The 22,734-nt window shown below is 40.5% G+C and overlaps 2 protein-coding genes across 2 annotated transcripts; both read left to right on the top strand.

The window, feature by feature from the left end:
- Nucleotides 1–1,449: 1,449 nt before the first annotated feature.
- LOC122639036 (mitochondrial 2-oxoglutarate/malate carrier protein-like) lies at nt 1,450–4,031 on the top strand. The gene is made up of 3 exons (XM_043831876.1): nt 1,450–1,674; nt 2,024–2,182; nt 3,493–4,031. Exons 1-3 carry the CDS (start codon nt 1,450–1,452, stop codon nt 3,892–3,894), a joined length of 786 nt encoding a protein of 261 aa, XP_043687811.1. The 3' UTR covers nt 3,895–4,031.
- A 9,584-nt stretch (nt 4,032–13,615) lies between these two features.
- Nucleotides 13,616–20,026, top strand: LOC122639035 (disease resistance protein RPV1-like). The gene is made up of 4 exons (XM_043831874.1): nt 13,616–14,142; nt 17,157–18,330; nt 18,465–18,752; nt 18,845–20,026. The coding sequence occupies exons 1-4, from the start codon at nt 13,616–13,618 to the stop codon at nt 20,024–20,026; spliced, it is 3,171 nt and encodes a 1,056-aa protein (XP_043687809.1).
- The last annotated feature ends 2,708 nt before the right edge of the window (nt 20,027–22,734 follow it).

Here is a 22,734-nt window from a genome sequence, read left to right as displayed (position 1 = left end):
GATTTTATGATCTAATTTACTACTTATCGAAGTGGTTCAGCTAAACCTTTTGAATATATATATATATAAATCAGAAAACACAAGACTCAGCCTGACCAAGTGTGACCAGTGTTGCGTATGAAAACCTCCGGTAGTTGGTTCGCCCGTGGATGAACTTGCAAAAACCAAGCAATGAGCGCAGGAGGGCCGGGGTGGCTCCGGACTAGGACTCTCCGATGCTCAAGTCAGGTCTTCAACGCGATAGCGTAACTGCGTAGTAAAAAGCAAGATGTCGAATAGAGCTCCATACCTGGGTATTTATAGAGTAAGGAGGAGATGAGACGGCTGGGAGAGTCCTAGTATGGTAGGAGTCCTTCTTTCGGAAGGTTCTCTCGCGTAGAGCGGAGTGGAGAGTTATTTTCGGGGTCGGACTCTTATTAAGGTAAAAGTCCATGTAGAGTGTGATTCCGTGTTGCGCTGGGATCGTGGTTTGGTCCTTATCCCGTGATTCTCGGGATGTGCTGACGTGGCCCGGAGATCCCCGGTGGGGTGCTATGAGAGCCTCCATGGAGGAGGGCTCGGCCTACGAGGTTTGCCCGTGGGGTCGGCAATGGAGGTCGGCCCGGGAGGAGGTCGATCTCGGCCATGAGGTCGGCTAGGAGTCTATGGCTGACCCGTATAATCTCGGCCTCCGCTACCGGCCAGCTCGCTCAAACCAGGCTTTGTCAGGTGACTTATCGGATATGGGGCGGCCCAATTTCCTGCTCGGCCCAACTCGGTTCTCGGACTGAGGTCGGGTCGGCCACGTGGCAGCCTCTGATAGGTGGGGTGTTTTATGCCTCATCAACCAGGTCGATTCACCAGGATTTTGACCGGAGGGATCAGAATAAAAAAACCTGGTTTTCCAATAATACCTTAAACCTACAATTCTTGATTCCAGAATTTTTACTTTTCTAATTAATTTTCCAACTTCATTAACACCTACCAATCATGACACCCCAATCACTACACCTACAACCCAATCGAGCCCAACTCCTACACCCGAAACCCAAACTCAATCCAGTCCCAACTATACACCTGAAAATCAAACCTAACCAAGCCCCATTCCTCAAACCGGTGCCCGGCTATAAAGAAATCAACAAGTCCCACGTTATTTACAAGATTATGCATGCTCTCTTATTCCGTGGCCACCGTCTTCTTAAGCTACAGGTTCATTTCACCCCCATCCCTTTCACAATTTTCTCACTTATAATCGTTTTAAACATTCACACTTGACATTTCTTACCACTCTTACATCTCACATTGAACCTCCCAGTTTTGTTGAAGCTATAAAATTTGTCGAATGGCGAGCAGCCATGCAATCCTAAATTATAACTTTGACTACCAACAACACTTGGTCTCTTGTTCCCCTTCTCGCGGGAAAGAAACCAATTGGTTCAAAATGGATATACAAAATTGGGCGGAAGTTGGATGGCTCTATTGAGCGTTACAAGGTGCCTTGAAGGTGTCGATTATCATGACACTTATGCTCTGGTGGTGAAACTTGTCCTTGTTCGTGTTTTACTTGCTATCACCACTGCTCAAGGGCGGCCTCTTCATCAAATGGGCATCAACAATGCGTTCCTCTATGGTGACCTCAATGAAGAGGCCTACATGATGCTACCACCAGGCTGTCGCCAAAAAGGGTCGTCAATGGTGTGTTGTTTATATAAATCTTTATATGGTCTTAAACAAGCATCACACCAATGTTTCTCTAAATTTTGAATGGCATTATGCACCTCTGGTTTTACTCATTCCAAGGCTGACCACTACTTATTCATATTACGGTGGGCCGGTGCATCTATTTTTTTCCTCTTATAAGTTGACTAACGACATTGTAATCACGGGATCCGATACATCAATTCAATAGGTTCAAGCGATGCTCAATGAAAATTTTCACATCAAAGATCTTGGACCATTGAATTATTTTTTGGGCATTGAAGTTGCCTGCTCACCTAAGGGTCTCTATTGATGTCAATGGAAATATGTACTTGATATCTTTCAGGACAGTGGTTATACTGGTGTTCGCCTTGCAACTACCCCCATGGAACAGAATCTCAAGCTCACTAATGACTTGGGTGATCCTCTATCAGACCCTTCTTTTTATCGACGACTGGTGGGGCGTTTGATTTATCTCAGTGTCACACACCCTGACATTGTTCAAGTAGTAAACATTCCCAGTCAATTCATGCATCAAGCACGACAACCGCATCTTGATGCTGCTCATTGTTTACTGCATTACCTGAAATCCACATCGGGTCAGGGCTTCTTTTTTTTTTAGCAGTTTCCGATCTTCAACCCCATTCTTATTGTGATTCGGGATGGGCCAGTTACCCGATGACACGACATTTGACCACCAGATATTGTGTTCTCCTCGGTTCGAGTTTGGTCTCTTGAAAGACAGAAATAACACACCATATCTAGATATTCTGCTGAAGTCGAGTATCGTGCCATGGCCAATGCCACTTGTGAAATTACATGGCTCACTTCTTTGTTCTGTGACATTGGCCTCAGTTGTTCCTTTCCTATTTCACTGTATTGTGATAATCAGGCCGCATTGCATATTGCGGCCAACCCGATTTTCCATGAACGAAAGAAACATATCAAAATAGACTGTCACCTCGTTCGTGAGAAGGTACAAACCGGCCTGATCCAACCAAGAAAAATGGCTACAGGTCAACAAATAGCTGATCTATTCACTAAGGCATTTGAATAAGACCAATTGCGGTTTCTATCATCTAAGTTGGGCATTCGAAATCTCCACGCTCCAACTTAAGGGGAAGTATTATCATGCTAACGCATGCCACATCCTCCATTCTTATCTTTGTATTTATTTATGTAAAGTATGATTGTACGACTTTATTCTCAAAATTAAATTAGGCAATAGATTAGGCAACAGATCTTGCTAGCCGTTACATGTAATGTATCTATATATATCATTTCATACTCAATGAAGATGGACAATTACAGCCCAAATCCTGGTGTTACCAAATTAACAGAAATTTTACATGAATGAGGTGGTATGATTTTTCCTTGGTTTTTAAGATCTATATCAAATCTTTCCATAAACAAGTTTGCATGGGTACAAGAAGTGTGATGGATCTTCTAAATATTTAATTATTTTACAGAATCCAGCTATAATTTATTCTTTCCATAATGTTTCCATTTTTTGAGATTAAATATAGAGAAAATTACTTGGACACCCCCTAAACTATGGCCTAATTATTTATTCTTCTCCACTTTTCAAACAATTACTTGAACACTCCCTGCAATGTACCATTTCTTTCAAGTAGGTCCTATCCGTCAGTTTAGTGATGATATCATAGGTTAAATTTTTTGTAATACCTAAATTACCCTTAAGATTTAATGAAGTGACAGATTTACCCCCTTCTTCCCTGCAACACAAAAAAAAAAAAAAGGGGCAGCCACGGCTGCTGTTTCAAAAACCATTAGGGCATCCTCGAAGATGGACAGGATCATCATTCATTGACGGTGAACAGAGCCATGATCGTGACGACATCACAGCTTGTGACAGATGATCAGGTGAAGGAGATGATACCTGGGAATGGTGTGATGAAAGATGGGCTTGGTACCCATGTGACTGCGAGCTTTGCTGCTGGGTTTGTAGCTGCGGTAGCGTCGAATCCGGTGGATGTGATTAAGACAAGGGTGCTGAATATGAAGGTGGAGGCAGTGGTTGAGCCGCCCTATTCCAGGGCCATGGATTGTGCTTTGAAGACAGTGAGGACTGAGGGTCCAATGGCTCTGTATAAGGGTTTTATTCCCACGATATCAAGGCAAGGCCCCTTTACTATGGTTTTGTTCGTGACGCTTGAGCAGGTTCGGAAGCTGCTCAAAGATTTCTCTCTCAGATAGATGATGAAGAAGAGCATTTCTCATTATTGAGATGAAAATGGAAAATTAGTAATAATGATTCAATTTGGGGGTTTTAACCTTTAAGATCCCTGAAGTCTGAGAATTAGGAACTAGGAAGTGGAAACTACTGTAATCATCTCATTAGTTAGCATTTATTTTATCTCTAATTTTTTTTTTTTGAATTGATATATGGTATTCACAAATCTGAATGAATCTAGTAGTTTGTGTTTAGCGATTACCCATGCTTGCTATGATGATGGAGATTGGAGGCTAGATTAAGAAAATCAAAGTTGATGTTTGCTCGAATCAACCCTAACTCCAATCAAGCTAAAAAGAGAAAAACGGGGTTTTGGGGTTGTAGCGTGTGCTGGGTACTTGGATTTGTGAGATTTGCTGTTCTTAGGGAAATTGTGCGTGGGGTCCATCATTTCCAAGGATATTTTATAATTCTGGATTTTTTGGAGTGGGGTCCATTATTTTGGGTTCCCCAATTTGATGGTGGTGGATATGAAATGCAGCGAGGTCTGTGGGAGAGAAAACAAATTAAACAGGTGGTGGGCACCGGCGGTTTGGGCGAGGGAATCATTTTGCCCTTCCTTCTTGTGTTTGGGCGCAATTTCGAAGTAGCCTGATAGCATGATAGTTTCTCATACATAGTATGATAGCAGAATTAGGTTTTTCGACTCGACTCGCCCTTTTCAAAATTTAGTGATTTAGGTGAGTCAAACCTGGTCAAGGCGAGCCTCTCTTGTATTTTCTAATTTAATATCTTCCTTCTTCTTCTTCTTCGATTGAGTAGGGACTAAGGTTATGGTTGGTCTAAATCTAAGAAGAAATAAAAAGGCCAATATTGAAGATAATAAACAAAAATTCTAGAGTTATGTTTAGTTGTCCGAACTTATGGTCTAAAAAACAAGAATTGGTGAGTTTCACATTGACTCTGAACAAACTGTTGATATATAGGCCAGAATACCATGGGGGTATTCTGGACTTTTTCCTTGTTATTTTACTGTTTTGTGTATGTGGTTTAGTCCCACATCGCCTATGTACAGATTTTATTATTTTATCATCCTTATAAATAAGAGTATGCTTGGGGTGACTAAATCATCCAAGCATTCAGCCTAGTTCTGGTCTGTTAACATGGTATTGTAAGTATTGTGGTCCTCGGGACAAGGGTTCCTCAGCCTTATGGCTACAAGGATTGGCTTCGATGAATAACGGCGTATTGTTCCGATATATAATCATGGGGATTGGGATCATGCTTTATAAAGAAATAGAGTCGCCACCTAAGGTTAGGGCCTATGACCCAATGGGCGTATCCCCATCCGGGGTTAGCGGAAAGGGCTACGTGATTTCATATGGTCTGGTCAGAGATTCAGGGTAAATAGTCAGGTTACGAGGGTGGGAAGGTGTTAGGCACCCACCTCGCCCAGATAAACCGGTATTTCTACTAGATGCTGGTTTTCGCATATTCTCTCTTAATAATGTATCCTATACTAACATGTAAAGCTAAGTTATAATGCACTAATCATGACAAAGAAGGAAAAATCATTTACCATATACACTAAAACGAGTTACTTTAATTGTCTATATTATGCCAAAAATAATAAGAAGGAAAGATACAGATACCTGTCAAGAAATACACGAAATAACTGAAAGCGCACCAAGTGCAAAATATGTGATGTCCCAAGGCTCAGGTGGAGACGGACGATCGGCTTGTCTCTCTCTTGTCAGACAGAACGAGGCTATACGAGATGAGTTTTGTCACTAAGACTTCGGGCAGAGTAATGGTTATATAAGAGATTCTCGTTATCTGTATACAGACAGAATAACGGCTGTGAAGGGGGTTTTTCGTTATTCGTACACTGATGGGATAACAATACCTAAGAGAAGAATCGCTCTATGTTTGGATGGGTAACCAAAGGATCTACCCACGTCGAAGAACTCCACTCACTCATATACTCATGAGGGAAAGACGGGGAAAAAAGAGGGTGAAAAGGGGGCAAAACAAGTCCTGGAGGGTCTCCTTACCCAAGAAAAGCTTTCGAAATGAGGGAGGGGGACCCTCCTATTTATAGGGAGGGGGGACCCTCACCCTTGGCCGGATAAGCCCTCCACGACGCCGTGGGTGACGTCAGCAGACTGATGTCACACCCCTTCATGACGCCATAGAAATCAAGTACCTCATTCAACGTTTAGTAAAAGGGTCTGATAAGCCATTTTAGGGATGTTTAGGGTGATTTGGTTCAGATGTAGAGACAAGAGTCCTTCTTGAGAGAGATACCGATGTTTGTCCATGTCCTGTTGTCATCATTGCCGGGGGTGAAAAAATTCAGTGTCTACAGGTATCAAAGCAAATCTCGAATTAGGGACCTTCCCCCCTTTCCCTCCTCTTCCATTCTCGAGCTCAGCCCTTCCTTTCTATTTCTTCTTGGTTGATGCCTTCTCTTCCCTTGCTCTTCATTCTCCCACTAGGGCAGCACTAATGAGGTGATCTACAAGATCTAGTTGCTGCCCTCCATTACCTCTTTTTTTATGATTTGATTTCCTGCTCGATAGGGACCATTGGCTGTCTGCGATATTTGGCTTCTTCAGTTTTTTTAGGATTGTTTCCATCTTTGCTACAAGGGATCACTCCTCCCTTTGAAGACCAAGAATTGCAGCAGGCCGACATCTATTCCTATCATCAGATCAGTTCAAGACCCCCTAAGATCGATTTTTTCTCAAAAACAGGGTTTTTTCTAAAACCCTGACAACTATCGATCTAGGGGCTGGTGACTTCGATTGATTCTGAGTTTTTGAAGGCTTGTTCTCTATTGATAAAGCAACACTCAACCTTGGTTGGACCTGCAACAGATTAGGTTTTGGGCATCTTCCACCCTTTGTCGATTTCAGCATTCCAGGGTTTTTTTCAAAACCCTGACCAATATCGATCTAGGGTTTGCAGATTTCTGTTGCTGTTGTTTTTTGGCAAGGTATTTTAGCATTATTAGAAGACTATTATATCCTATTTTTTTATCCATCTACAACGGTTTTGTTCTCCTTTTTTCCCTTACATCGATTTCAGCTCTTTCAGGGTTTTTTAAACTCTAGAAAAATCAATCCAAGGGATCCACTTTGCTGCTGTTGCTGCTATTTGGGGGTTCATATTATATCATTATCAGGGAATTCTCCTCCAGTTATCAACCCTTAAACTGTAGGTTTTTATGGGGTTTTCTTTGTAACAGCCTCTCTCTGTGATTGGGCTTCTCTACTGCTTTCATGGGTGACTCAGTGGATTTGACTGCTACTACTGTTGGTGATGGACACAACAAATCTGATTATCATACTTTTACTCCTAATCCAATCAAGTTGGATGGCACTAACTACTTACTTTGGTCTCGGTCAGCTTCCTTTGCCATTGCTGGCCGTGGCCTTACTGGTCATATTACTGGCACCAGTGTTATGCCAACTGAGATTGAAACTGCTCGAGATAGGTGGCTGACCAACAATGGAGTTCTTATGTCCTACCTCATTGGCTCTATGACTACAAAACTGCAGCATAATTTTCTTCTTCTTGACACAGCTGCAGAGATTTGGGCTGCTTGCAAGGAAACCTATGGACAGTTTGGCAATGATGCCCAGGTCTATGAACTCAGGAAGAAGGTCCTGCACACTACTCAAGGAGATTTGACTGTCTCTAAATATTATGCTACTTTATGTAGCCTTTGGCAATAGTTGGATCACTTTTCTAACTTTCACCCAAGTTCCGCTGTTGAAATTGCCTCCTATAAGAAGCATGTGGGCAAGATTAGAGTCTACGATTTTTTGGCTAGCTTAAATGTGGAGTATGATCAGATTCGTGTTCAAGTGTTGGGCCATAAGCCTTTTCCCACACTTGAACAATCTTATGCCTTGGTGTCCTCTAAGGAGAACCGTCGGGCTGCCATGTTGCACCACCCTGTAACTGACAGATCAGCTCTAAAGGCAGCTGCCCCTGCTACTCCTGCACCTAGTAGTACTGCTTCTCTTGGTGATTCTACCACAGGGACTGTTGTTTGTGAGCACTGTCACAAACCCTATCACACCAAGGAGAAGTGTTGGAAGCTTCATGGGAAACTGACTGACTTTGAAGCAAAACAGGCTGCCAAGACAACAACAAAGCAAAAGACCACGGCCCATCAGTCTGAAACTATTACTGCAGCCCCTGCTACTGACACTGGTCTATCCTAGGACGATCTACAGGCACTCCTACGTATGCTCAGGTCTTCTGCTACTGCTGCCTCTACTACATCAGCTCCTGCCAGCTCTTCTGCTCCTTCAGGTTCATACTTTGCCCGGTCAGGTATTGCATTTGGGGGTCATTGTGCTTCTGTAGCTTCCCATCCTTGGATCATCGATTCTGGAGCTACAGATCATATAACCGGTTCTTCTAGCTTGTTTCACAGATATTCCCCCACTTCTGGGAAGACAAGGTCAAGGTGGTTGATGGTTCCCTTTCTGCCATTTCTGGAGAAGGACTCATCAACTGCACTTCTTCTCTTCCCTTGTCTTCTGTTTTACACATTCCTAACTTTACTACTAACCTTCTTTCTATTAGTAGTATTACTCGTGATCTTAACTGCAAAGTCACTTTCTTTCTATCTCATTGTGTGTTTCAGGATCTGGACTCTGGGAAGACGATTAGATTGGGTAAAGTGCATGGTGGGTTGTACCTGCTTGATGATGGTCGCTTCTCTCTACCCCCATTGCCTTCTCTGCTACACCAGAACTCCATGGTCTCTTCTGAACTCTACCAATGGCACTCTAGGTTAGGTCACCCCCCTTTAGGAATTTTAGCTCATTTATTTCCTAGTTTGGTCACCCTTCGTACTAAGGATGACTTTTTTTGTGAGGCGTGTGTTCTGGCCAAACAGACACGTTCAAATTATCCCATTTCTAATAAAAGGAGTTCTTTTTGTTTTAATTTGGTGCATTCTGATGTTTGGGGCCTTAGTCGCAAACCGTCTATTTCTGGCCATCGTTGGTCTGTCTCTTTCATAGATTGTCATTCTAGGCATACATGGGTGTATCTTTGCATACGAAAAATCAAGTTTTTTTATGTTTTCAGTATTTTCATAAGATGGTTCAAACTCAGTTCCAGGCTACTCTCAAAGTATTGAGAAGTGATAATGGAACGAAATATACAGAATCCCAATTTCAAAAGTATCTTGCTGACTATAGCATCCTTCATCAAACTAGTTGTGTTGATACCCCTGCCCAAAATGGTGTGGCGGAACGTAAGAATCGCCACTTGTTAGAGATGGCCAGGGCTTTGATGTTTGCGAGGAATGTCCCATCTCAATATTGGGGGGATGAGGTCCTCACTGCAGCCTATCTCATCAATAGGCTACCTTCTCGGGTTCTTCAGTCTCATAGCCCCTTTGATGTTTTGCTGGGCCATTCCTCCTTTATTGTGCCCCCCAAGGTGTTTGGTGGTGTGTGTTATGCTAGGGATATTAGATCTCCTGGCAAACTTGAACCTCGGGGCCTTCGCTGTATTTTCTTGGGTTATTCTCTGACCCAGAAAGGTTACAAGTGTTACCATCCCCCTTCCCGCCGTACCGTGGTTAGTATGGATGTTATTTTCCATGCCTTTCTTACTATTCTTCGCCACCTCTTCAGGGGGAGAGTTCTAGTGAAGATGTGCCTTTTGAGATTCCTCTACCAGAGGTTCCTCAGGCTACTGTCCAGCCTACTTTACCACCACCCACGGCTACTCCCCAGCCTACTTTGGATGCCCCACTTCCTCTGGCTGTTCCTCCCTCACCTAATGGGAATCCTGTACAGGGGGAGACCATAGAAAATAGTGTTGACAATGTCCCTATTCATGGGGAGCTGACTCCAGTCTAGAGGACTATTGGTGAATTTCAGTAGAGAATCGACGACAACTCCAACATCATCACCTATACAAGGGACAGATCCAACAGACGGCAGTTGCAACCCACAGTAGCACCAAAATCCATCCAATTGTCGGCTCCAGACCTGGATTCTTCATCTCCTAGTAATCCCTCTCCTTCTGACCTACCTATTGCTCATCGCAAAGGTACTAGGACTTGCACTTTACATCCCATATCTCGCTTTGTTTCGTATAGTTCTCTTTCTCCTTCTTTTCGTGCTTTTGTATCCTCTCTTTCTTCTATCTCTATTCCAAAAAATTGGCAAGAAGCATATACAAATGGAAAGTGGAAGGCTGTAATGTTGGAAGAAATGAGAGCACTACACAAAAAAAACACGTGGGATCTTGTGGCTCTTCCTCCAGGGAAAAAACCAGTGGGATCTAAATGGGTCTTCATAGTCAAACAGAAGGCTGATGGTTCAGTGGATCGGTATAAGGCCCGTCTGGTTGCAAAGGGGTTCACTCAGACTTATGGAGTTGACTACCAGGAGACCTTTGCACTAGTGGCAAAGCTCAACATTATTAGGGTGTTATTATCTTGTGCTGCAAATCTTGGGTGGTATATATGGACATTCCACCAGGCTTCCCTGATGATAGGACTAGGGGCAAAGTTTGTAAGCTGAAACGTGCTCTCTATGGGTTGAAGCAGTCACCTAGGGCCTGGCTCGGCAGATTTCATAAGGCTATGATTTCAGCAGGTTATAAGCAGAGCAATGCTGATCACACCTTGTTCATCAGACGAGTTGGTGACAAGGTTACTCTACTTATAGTCTATGTGGATGATAAGGATGGAGAATTTCACACTTACAGCCTTTTCGAATGCAGATTGGGCTGGGAGCATAGATGATAGGAAGAGCACTAGTGGGGGTGCTTTTTATTTGGGTAACAGTTTGGTGGCATGGCACAGCAAGAAATAGGAATCGGTTTCACTATCGACAATAGAAGCCGAGTACATAGCTGCGGTAACCAGTTGCACACAAGTTATTTGGATGCAACGTCAAGTGGCAGACTTTGGCATTGAGAGCAGTGATCCGATAGCTATCATGTGTGACAATATGAGTGCCATCAACATTTCTAAGAACCCAGTGCAACATTCAAGGACCAAACATATAGACATCAGGTATCATTTCCTGAAAGAGAAAGTGATGACCAATGAGGTGAAGTTAGAATTTGTTCCAACTACGGACCAAGTGGCCGATATATTTACCAAACCGCTTCCAAAAGAGACATTTGACGGGCTGCGGACCAAGCTTGGAGTGTTGACTCCACATGCACAATAGGTAGTACTGGTGCAGGGGGAGTGTATGCATGGGCATCCTTGTTTTTCATCTATAGGATTGGAAAGATGCGATGGGCACTACTATAGGGGGAGCTTCAATGCAGGGAGAGTCACCCTTTGTATTTGTTGTCAAAGTGGGAGAAGAATCTATGTGTACGGCTCAGAGTATGTCATTGGTTCGCTATTTGGTGTTATATGGAAGTGGGTTGCCAACAATTCTAAAGGGGGAGATTGTTGGGAAATTGAAGTGTTCTAGAGCTGTGTTGTCATTGTTAGTAACGTAGTTGATCATAGTTGTGTGTGGCAGCAACTACCAGTGATTTGGCAGAGCTGGAATGGTCAAATAGGCCTCTACAGAGTGTCAAGGGTAGTTTGGTCATTTGGCAAGGTTTCAGCTATGTCCGAGCATGGACGCTGACTTTTGGCAGTCTATTGGGTTTGTATAAAGTGTTTGGCAAAGGCCTGAAGCAGCAAGTGAAGGCATCATACATCAAAAGTTGTGATTTCAAAGGATTGCATAGTGTAGTCCACTTTAAAGCTATTTTTGGAAGGTTTAATGGCAGATCTGGGTGAAGAACTCTTCTCAAGAATTATATTTTATCGAATCATCATTCCAACGCAACTAATTTTGCGTCATTTCAATGTTGGACGAGGAAGTTACAATTTTTTTCGCGTCGTCGCGCGAAATCAAAGTGAATCTGGGGAAGGACACTCCTTCTCATACTTAGCCAAATTTTTTTGCTTGAAATTACTGAGCATTCTGTAGCCAGTCATTTACTATTAAATTTATAAAACTTCAGAATGTTTTTGACCGTCGGATTTGCTTAATCGCACTTGATTCTAGATCTACGGTAATGTGCGCTCTTGATTCCAATGCAAGCTCATTCATTGAGTAGGTGCATTTATTTCCATACAGTACACCTACATGGAAAAGCATCTTCAGGTGTATCAGCAGGGGCCCTAATCAAGTGCATCGCTAGTGTATGCAAGTTTATAGAAGATTCCATATGGAGGTCTCTAATTGATTTAACGGAAGCAGTTCTCTGTCCGAGAGTGTGGCCTACACCAGCACTCCCATGTGTCTATCTCTCTCTTCCTTAAAACAAGGGGGCATTGGTGTCTTTTCACATGGGGAGGAGAGAGATAGACTCATGGGAGTGCTGGCATAGACCACACTCCCGGACATAGAACTTTTTCCCTTGATTTAAAGTTAAAAGCATATAGAATATTTTATGGAATATTCTTATCGATAAAATAAAGTGAAAAGAGCTTTCTAAAAGGTGGTGACATCATGCTGATGTCATCAGGTGCTATTAATGTCAACCGACTCTTCAATCGGCTTCGTTACGCGTGGACTGTCACGAGAATCTTCTTATATTTACGAATTTGCCACTAGTTTTCAATTTTGGAGCATCCAACTTCAGAAAGTTGTATCTCACTCATTCGGACTCTGCATTGTGATCCAAAAATTGGGTTGCGTTCACAGAGAAGAGGAGAACGTCCCTGGAGTGGAAAAATATTAAAAAAAACCTGCAAAAAATCTGTGTGCACGAAAGAGCAAGAAGGGACCGTTTTCTCGATTTCTATACTCGTGGGGAAACGTGCAATGTTCTGAAATCATTCCAGAGGTGCTGTTGGTTGCTGGACTATCCTGCAAGAAGTAATCCTTGATTGTAAATCTCCATTATGAGTTTCTACGTTGCATGTTTAGTTGGAAGAAAAAAAACCCTAGTTTTATTGTAAGCCAATATGGACCATTGTATTGGGGGGATTTGGTTCTATTATTTGTTATTAATTATTGTAACTCTATCAAGTGGGGGTTTGCATAGAAATTGGGGTAGTTGCCATTGTTTGTGTGATTGCACAAATTGAAGCAGAGATTGGGAGTTCCTAGGTGGTTGTAGCCATCAAAATTTGAGTAGTGTATTGAGGGAATACGAAACCCAATACGGGTATTCCTCTGTGGACGTAGGCACTCTGGCCGAACCACGTATGTCTGGTGTTCTGTCTCGCACTTATTTTCAATATATATTTGAACTATGTATTGTGCAGAGTGGAGGGACACTGTCTGGTAGACCCAGCGACATTGTGGTATGTGGTGGACGTGTATGTGTGATTGATAATTACAGGACTGCCCCGATCAATCTTGAATTGTAATTAAGAAAACATCACCAGTGCGGTATTTGTTAAAGATTGGAAGAAAATTTGTTGTGACCCTAATTCACTTCCTCTCGGTGTGAACCTGAATTTATCAACTTCAATTTTTCAAACCAAACAAGGACAAATATGTCCGATCAAGCCCAATCCGGATTGGTTTCGGATTTCACAACAACATCTCCAAAAAGTCAAATTTCAAAGAAAACATGTCCCCTATGAGCTAGCTGTCTCTAATCAACCCATTTGTGGTTGTGAATGATCAGGGTAGAGATTTTTGCCTTTTTATGCTTATCATCCTTCACTCCTAGTGGTATACAAAAAACAAGAGAGCTCCAAAACCATCTCTGCAACTTCTGCAATTAAATTTCATGGCTTCATCACGGGCTCATAGAAGTACTTCATCTTCTTACGATGTGTTTATTAATTTCAGAGGTTCAGATACTCGCCCAAATTTTGCCAGTCTAGTTTACTACGCTCTTAGAAAAGATGGAATCGAAGCCTACATAGATAGTGAAAAACTCTGGGTAGGATATGAGATTTGCTCCTCGCTTCTAGAAGCAATTAAAAGGTCTGATATCTCGATTCCTGTCATCTCTCAAAACTATGCAGATAGCAAAGATTGTCTCTTGGAACTTGCTGAGATATGGAAATGCCATGAATCTAATAAGGGTCAATTCATTCTTCCAGTATTCATTGATGTTGAGCCACGGGATGTTCGACCTCTCACCGGAAGTTTTAACATAGAATCCATGTTAAGCCAAAAGAAGTATAATCCAGCTGACCTAGAGAGTTGGAAGAATGCTTTGAAAGGTGGGAGAATTAAAGGGATACACTCTCAAGGGGAACGCAACCACCGAGTAAGTCTTACTCTCCTAGCTAAGCAAGTAGTCTTCATGTATCTCTTTTTTATCTTAGGGGCTTATCTTCTTCTTCTTCTTTAGGATCGGTTAGATGTATTAACAATGTATATATACATATCACATCTGCCATTTATTTTTTATAAATATGTGATTTTGTTAGAATATAGTATATACATACGAAATCAGCAGTTCTTTTAATCCACTAAGCTATTGGACCTTTCTCTTGGGTACGGATTTAAGGTTCCAAGTCCATTGGATATAGATTGACAGTATCCGGTATTGGGTACGGTACCTTCCTTAAGTAGCTTATTCTCTGACTTTTATCAAATAAGAACTACTAGGTCCCTCCCCCCGGAAAATCCTCTTCAATTCTTTAACCTGGCAATTCCTAGCAATACCACCTTCCCTGCATGACACATGGCGTAACAAAATTCTATGGTGGAGATTAGTTTACACAATTTCATGATTCACAATCCGATTTGAAACATAGTTGTCACGGTGTCACGGTGATCCAAATCGGTGGAGGGTGTCTGATCGATATATTGACACGCTGCCCGCCATGACGATCATGTCGATCATGGCAGAATTGTAATTAAATCTAAAGTTGAATGGCAAAGTTGAATGGCAAACTAAAAGATAAATCAAGATTTATAAGAGCAATGGTAGAATTGTAATTAATCTAAAGTTTTAAAGGAGTAATGGCAGAATTGTAATTAATCTAAAGTTTTAAAGGAGTAATGGCAGAATTGTAATTAATCTGAAGTTTTAAAGGAGTGGCAAAATTATAATTAATGGAAATCAATTTAATAAAGAAAATAAACCAGGAAATGGGATAGCACGTTTGATGGGTAAAGTGTATACTCGAAACAAAATGGAAAATAATAGATGGTGGGAATAAAAGTAAAAGAAAAAGACAATGTTAGGAACTAAGGAAAATGGGTTTTGATAGATAAAAAATCGAGAAACAAAATACAGAGGAATTCAGTCTTTTTCAACCTCACAACTCCTCAGCCAAAGAAGGAACCATAACCCAATGGCAGAATGAAAGTTATTTCGAAGGTGGGCCTTCCTCGTAAGAACCCAATCGATATGAAGCTTCAGGCAAGAGTCGCCACAACTTGTTCTCTCAAGGGCACCAAGAATCTAATTGAAAGAACTTGCAACCAAGGGATCGATGGAACTGAACCAAATTTGACGGTAGTAATGGAAGTGCAGGTCTGATGTGCAATGGAGCCTCAATGTTGAAAGGGGCTGAGCCAAAGGTTTAGAAGGATGAATCGCCAAGACCTAGGAGAAATAGCCCCAAAATTCTGCTGGGAACCGAATGGTGAGAGCATGGGTAAAATAGGATATTAATTTAGGGAAACAGACGCCATGGCGTAGGTCGATATGGCCATTTCTCCAGCGCCAAGACGCCATGACAACTATGATTTGAAATATGGATCATGGGTTAAACCCAAAAATGACAACAAAAAAAAAAAAAAAAGAACAGAAGGGGGAAATTAGTTTCAAACCGTGATGTTCCCTGTCCCTCTCTCTATCGGATCATCTCCTTCCTCCTTCTATGCCAAGGATAAATTTTTCAACCACTACCCCCCTCCCCTCCAAGTAATAATTCATTTCCAATTCTGAAGGGAAATTGTACAGGGAGAAATTCCCCTTTTTATTAACAGATTCCTGGGCACTAACTGATGCAAGAGTAAATACAAGAAATTTTTTGAGAAGTAGTAGAGGTGCTCCAGAACCACATTATCATATTCCATCCTCTGAATCCCAACAACCTCTACAATTTCACTTCAGCGGGATTCCAATCTCCATCACAAATCAGGACCAAAGAAGACTAATGAACAAAACAGAAAACACGAAGCACAAAGTGAAACTATTCACAACCATCCTAATAAAACAGTAGCTGGGTCGGAAAAAAAAAACAAAAATAGGCAGCTAGAGAGATATGAAAGACGAAAATAAACCTAAGAATAACAAAAACACAGGAGGGAAGTACATAAACCAACCAGACCTCATGAATCCAAAGAAGAATCAGAATATGAGAAACCAAATAGAAGGCCAGTGAAAAAAGTTTACAAAACAATATAGATTAAAAACAACCAGACAAAAACAATATCCACCCCAGAAATTCATCCAGCGAAAAAGATTTAAAGAACAATATAGATTAAAAAAAAAAAAGGAATAACTCACTCCATTTCCATGAGCTCTCTCAACAAGCGCAGAAGGCTACAGGTACCCATTGCTGCAAGTGGAATGGGAAGGAGGAAGGAGATGAACCTATAGAGAGAGGGAGAGAGAACATCGGGTTTGAAACTAATTTCAATTCCTCCCCTCGGCGCTTTTTTTTTTTTTTTTTTTCTAGGAAACCACGTTTTTGGGTTTAACCCTGATCCATATTCCAAATCAGGTTGTGGATCATGAAATGGTGTAAACTAATCTCCACCATAGGATCTTGTTACACCACGTGTCGCGCAGGGAAGGTGGTATTGCCAGGAATTGCCAAATCAAAGAATTGGAGAGGATTTTTATCATCCCTTCCTCCCCCCCCCCCCCCCCAAAAAAAAAATACCGCATTTAGTTTTCCAAAACAAAGTAAGTTTGAACAACTTATAGTATAATATATCATATAAACATGACAATACAATCTATTGTTGATCTCGTGTCTATTTTCTTTCTCGATTCGACATAGCCAATGTTGTTTGGTCTACCAAAGGTTGATGTTGTTTTCTTTCTACATGAGGACCAATATCTATCAATTTCGATCCTCATTATGATTTGGCATGCATTATTAGATGATATGTATAGCTCACTTGTGAAACAAACGTGAATAATAAAAAATACCAGCCCACCATTTCCTTTTCTCCATAGACAACATTCGATTTCTCAATTTGTATCCATACTTAATTCTCATTGTTAGTTCTTCACCTTTTTTATTTTTTTTTTTATTCCATCAAAAGTTGAGTAATCTCCTTATTTTCTGTACTATAGGTTTACAAATTTTTACTTATTGTTGAGATTTCCCTTTTAACATGAAAAATTGCAGGGAGCAATTAAATTTAGTTCAGTCAATTGTTCAAATGGTTTCGAGAGAACTACTAAGTCGCACCACCTTGTTTGAATGTAAACACCCTATTGGAAGAGAACGCTACAGAGATGAACTACTTTCTAAATTAGATCTTGATTCCAATGATGTGCGATTTGTGGCAATATGTGGCATGGGCGGTTTGGGGAAGACAACTATGGCAAAGTTTGTCTATAATCACATCCGCAGAAAATTTAACGGGAGTAGCTTTCTTGAAGGTGTAAGAGAAGAAGCATCAAAAGGAAATCAGGGTTTAGTTTCATTGCAAAACCAACTTCTTAAAGATACCTTGAACATCGACGACAACATAAGCATTGTTTCTCAAGGAAAAAAATTGATTGAATGCAGACTTAAGAGAGAAAAAATTCTTCTTATTCTTGATGATGTGGACCATCATGAACATCTTGATGCATTGGCTGGTGGAATCAATTGGTTTGGTGAAGGAAGCAGGATCATCATAACAACTAGATATGATGAGAGTTTAAATGGACATAGAGCTGATAAAGATATCAAAATACACAAGCCTGAAGAACTAGGTTTTGAGAATTCTCTTCAACTCTTTAGTTTGCATGCCTTTTCAATGGATGAACCTCTTGAAAAATATAAGCAGCTTTCACATGAAATCGTAAAGCTTGCTGGTGGGTTACCCCTAACTCTAGAGGTGTTGGGTTCTTATTTATATAGAAATGATGAAGAAGAATGGAAATATGTATTAAAAGGATTGAAAGATATTAGTAACAACAAGGTCTCAGGCATGGAAATACAAAGGTATGAAGAGGAGGTCTTTGACAGATTGATGATAAGTTACAAGAAACTAAGTCCTCATGCGCAAACTATATTTCTTGATATTGCATGTCATTTCAATGGATGGAAACAAGAAAAAGCAATTTCAATATGGAAAGCTTGTGGGTTGCGGGCAATAGCTTTCATAAAAGAACTCACTCGTAAGAACCTCCTAAAGATTGTCGATGATGATTTGCATTGGCCAGTGAATACAGTGAAAAGATTGAAGATGCATGATCAACTACGATATATGGGAATGAGAAATGTCTTGAAAGAGAGTGCTATGAACCCCACCAAACTTACTAGAATATGGTTTCCTGATGAGATTGCAAATATATTCAAAAAAGACACGGTAATAGACATTTTTTTCTTGTTCACTTTTTTATTATAAATAACCATTTAATTCTAATATGGGCTGTCACTCCTTGTGTGCATATCAAATGTTATTTACTTGGAAGACTTTTTTTTTTGTTTATTGGGCTGTAGGGAACTCAAATGGTTGAAGGTATCATCCTTGACGAGCATGTTAAAGATAGAATATTCCATGGTGAAGAATTTGTGAAGATGCCCAATTTAAGATTTCTCTATCTTTCTCAATTTGACCGCATTGATGATTTTTCGCATCTTCCTTCTAAATTAAGATGGTTCTGTTGGCACGGTTGCCCTTCGACAATTCTACAAGCCAATTTTTGTCATGAGGAACTAGTTCATCTCGATTTATCACAAAGTAAAATCAAATTAGCTTGGAATGATATACCTCAAATTAATAATAAGGTATAGTACAATTGTCTTTTTCTTTTTTCACTTGTTTAATTGTCAAATTTTGAATGAAGAGTGTAATTTTATTTCATTTCTTTGTTTTTCAGGTGTTCCAACAATTGACGGTTCTTATTCTTAGTAGTTGCTGGGATCTCTCTGTCTCTCCCAACTTCTTCTCATGGTTTCCATGTTTGCGGAGATTGGATCTTACGAGCTGCGTATATCTTTTGGAGCTCTCAGATAGTATTTGTCAGATGGCTTCTCTCAAAAGTCTTATTCTCGATAATTGTAAGTCATTCAACAAGTTGCCTACGTCCATAGGTGAACTAACACATTTGAAAACACTTTCGATAAGGAGGACAAAAATTGAAGAATTGCCTGATGGTGTAGGGCAGTTAGAGAACACTAAGGAATTAAATGCCTCAAATTGCCATAAGCTAGTGAGGCTACCAACATCGATGGGTAGAATGAAGAGTTTGCTTCACTTAGACCTGGAAGATACTATGATTTTGGAGTTACCAAATGATTTTTCAAACATCTCAAGCTTAGAGGTGTTAAGAATGGGTACAGATGTTATGGCATACAACAGGAGGCATCTACCACTACCATTAAACAACATGACTGGTTTTCCTTCTCAGCTTCAGGAGCTATGTTTGGCAGGCTACATAAACCTTGAATCTCTCTCGGGGCTTCCCTCCTCTTTAGCTCTACTGAAAGTTGAGTACTGCATTTCACTGCCGGTAATTTCAGATCTATCACAACTGAAATGGCTGAAGAATTTAATACTTCATGAATGCGGAAAATTGGAAAGATTACCAAATTTGTCTAAATTGAAAATATTGTTGAAATTACACATCTGTTATTGTGAGAATCTAGAGGAAATTCACGGCCTCGAAGAAACAGAATCCTTGGAAGAGTTGAATGTTATGTATTGCCCCAAACTAAGGAAGTTACCGGATTTGTCAAACCTGAAAAGATTGAGGATATTAACCCTAGAGTGTTGTGAAAACCTAGAGGAAATTCATGGCCTCGAAGGTATAGAACCATTGGAAAGGTTGGAATTAGTGTACTGCCGCAAGTTAAGAGAGTTACCAAATTTGTCAAACCTCAGAAATTTAAGGAAGTTGGACATTAGCTATTGTGAAAACATAGAGAAAATTCATGGCCTCGAAGGAACAGAATCCTTGGAAGTGTTGGAAGCGTGGAAATGTGACAAATTACCGAAGTTACTGAATTTGTCAAACCTCAAAAATTTATGGAAATTGAACCTTGGTGATTGTGAAAACTAGAGGAAATACAAGGGCTCCATGGAACACGAGACTTGATAAAGTTGAAATTGTGGGATTGCCACAAATTACGGAAGTTTTCGGATTTATCAAACCTAAAAAGTTTGAGAAAAATAGACATCAGTAACTGTGAAAACATAGAGGAAATTCACGGTCTCGAAGGAACAGTATCCTTGTCAGAAATGGATGCGCAGGGTTGTTGTAAATTAACAAAGACAACGAGGAAGATACATGGGCAGGTCTGTCATCATTTTTTTTTTAAATCTTATCTTTCTCTCTCTCATTAACTTTAATAAATGGAACTTAATTTCTAGAGTAGAGCCGACGAAATTTTGCTGCAGAACATACAAGCTAGGCTGGCAGCCAAGGAAATAGGATTTTAAAGGGTATTTTAGAAAATACTAAAACCTAGGAGGGTATTTATGAACCCAAAGAGGTAAATTATTCCATTCCCTCTTTATATGCAGGGAACACTTCATGATAATGTACGTAGAGGTCGGAGAGAGATTTCTGATGATGAGATCTATCATCATTTTTCACCAATTCTTTGTGTTGTTTTTGCATTCACACCTCAAATTTGGGAACGAGTGGAAGGCCTCGTGCGAGTAAACATCACTTTTGAAATTAAAGCTACTTGGTCATCGGGAAAGGAAGCTCCTTCTCCCTCATCATCAAAAGGTTACTTTTCGATCGAAACTGAGGACATTGAACTCATCACTCCTCGACGAGATGTAATCTACATACACCATTTCAATGAGTTTTTGTATCATAGCAGCGTTGATTTTGTTGTAGTAAATGTAGTGAAGGAAGCAGTGATAAACTCGCCGCCTTTTCATGATTACAATGTTGAAGTGAAATACTGGGAGGTGTTGTACGAAAACAAGGAATCAGTCCATAAAATGCCAAACCGACAATCCAGTGCCAAGTTGGTACAAGGTTTCTTCAGATGGTTAGATTCTGAAGATGATAATGAAGAAGAGGTGGAGGAGGAGGATGAAGAGAGTGCGTTGGGAGAGAAGAAGATGAGGAAGAGATATGGGGCAGAGGAACAGAGACCGAGGCCATGGGAGGAATCTCTTCATCGTCTCCATTACATGAATGATGAAGCTGCTGGTCCTTCTAATCTGCAGCAAATGCTGACAAGCCAACAACCAAACATTGACGATGATGAAGAAGAAGATAGGAATAACAGAACATTAGATTTATTGAATTGTTTTAGATTTGACTCTGTATCTGAAGTATTTGTGGAAGGGGTAGAGGAAGAGATGCTGAGGCACAGCAACAAGGCTCATCTTTATGAAAATGATTACATGGCATCAGATGTTCAGGAGAAAGGAAAAACATCTTCCTCTAAAAGTAAGGAAGACGAAGAAGAAGAGGAGGAGAGGAACAACAGAACAATAGATTTCTTGAGTTGTTTTAGATTCGCCTCTGTTTCTGAAGTATTTGTGGAAGGGGTAGAGGAAGAGATGCTGAGACACAGCAACAAGGCTCATCTTTATGAAAATGATTACATGGCATCAGATATTCAGGAGAAAGGAAAAACATCTTCCTCTAACAGTAAGAAAAAAGAAGAAGAAGAGGAGGAGAGGAACAACAGAACAATAGATTTCTTGAGTTGTTTTAGATTTGACTCTGTTTCTCAAGTAATGGTGGAAGGAGAAGTGGAAGAGATGCTGAAGCCAAACAAGAGATCACATCTCCATTACAATGATGATGAAGCAGCTGGTCCTTCTCTTAGGCTGAATTTAACATCAAGGGAAGTGAAATCAAATAGCGGATTTAATCTGCAGCAAATGCTGAGGAGCCAACAACCAAACATTGACGAGGATGTTCAAGGGTGTCCCTCTGATAATGAGATTGATGAAGCAGATAGGAGTAATAGAACAATAAATGATGGGGTTAGAGGACCCGAAAGTGTTCCTGAAGAGGTGCTGGAGGAAGAAGTTAGGTTCAGAAGTATGCAATTGCTTTGTGGCAGTGAAAGCTGTTTGGGATCGTTTTTGCAACTGTTTCTACGAGTCCTCTTTTTTATAGCCAATTTAGTTTTATTTTGGTTCGGGATGAGGTTTTACTCTTCTGGCGATATGTTGCACATGATTCCACCACCAAGTAAGTTAAGTTGAATCTACTACTTACATTCATTTTAATCAAACATTTATTTAATTAGTTCTTTTATCTTATCACTCTGGACTGGAGGATCAGGAAAAAAGTTCTAACATGTTATATGTTTGTTGATGCATGCTCTCAGCTTGATCAACGAGTGACAGTCATTTCATGAGGAATACAAAACCTCCAACTAGTGGGAAGGTTGCAGAAGGGTGTCCCGGTTGCATTAGCCACTTTTTCCTATTGCATGTTTTTATAGTACTATGATATAATATGGTAACCAAATTCTATTATTCATTGTTGATGTGATCATGTGATTGGACTCTTGGTTAAGTCTTACTTTCTATTAATGCAATCTAATGATATTGATGGATGGCAATGGAGAAGATATTCCTCATCACCATTGGTGAAGAGAAAAAATGGTCCATCTGTCTGATCTGCGCCCACTACCTAAAGATATATAAAGCACAACTGTAATACAATATTTTATATAATATACAATACAATAACAATAATAGATAGTGTGGTAGAAAGGTTCATATATTTCTTTCTACCATACTATCGGATCTCATAGACTACTGATTCTAGTCCGCACATAGGAA

Source organism: Telopea speciosissima, chromosome 9 (assembly GCF_018873765.1).
Source record: "Telopea speciosissima isolate NSW1024214 ecotype Mountain lineage chromosome 9, Tspe_v1, whole genome shotgun sequence".
Lineage (NCBI taxonomy): Eukaryota > Viridiplantae > Streptophyta > Magnoliopsida > Proteales > Proteaceae > Telopea > Telopea speciosissima.
The sequence above is the reverse complement of the archived record's forward strand: the minus strand, read 5'-3'. Positions and strand labels throughout refer to the sequence as shown.

What these genes read in the sequence shown, in the direction of transcription:
- LOC122639036 (XM_043831876.1), top strand. Translation starts at nt 1,450, where the DNA reads ATGGCTCTATTGAGCGTTACAAGGTGCCTTGAAGGTGTCGATTATCAT. An exon ending in GCCAAAAAGGGTCGTCAATG is followed by an intron (nt 1,675 to 2,023) that starts GTGTGTTGTTTA and finishes GATATCTTTCAG; the next exon opens with GACAGTGGTTATACTGGTGT. An exon ending in CACACCCTGACATTGTTCAA is followed by an intron (nt 2,183 to 3,492) that starts GTAGTAAACATT and finishes GAAGATGGACAG; the next exon opens with GATCATCATTCATTGACGGT.
- LOC122639035 (XM_043831874.1), top strand. Translation starts at nt 13,616, where the DNA reads ATGGCTTCATCACGGGCTCATAGAAGTACTTCATCTTCTTACGATGTG. An exon ending in GCTAAGCAAGTAGTCTTCAT is followed by an intron (nt 14,143 to 17,156) that starts GTATCTCTTTTT and finishes GAAAAATTGCAG; the next exon opens with GGAGCAATTAAATTTAGTTC. An exon ending in ATATATTCAAAAAAGACACG is followed by an intron (nt 18,331 to 18,464) that starts GTAATAGACATT and finishes ATTGGGCTGTAG; the next exon opens with GGAACTCAAATGGTTGAAGG.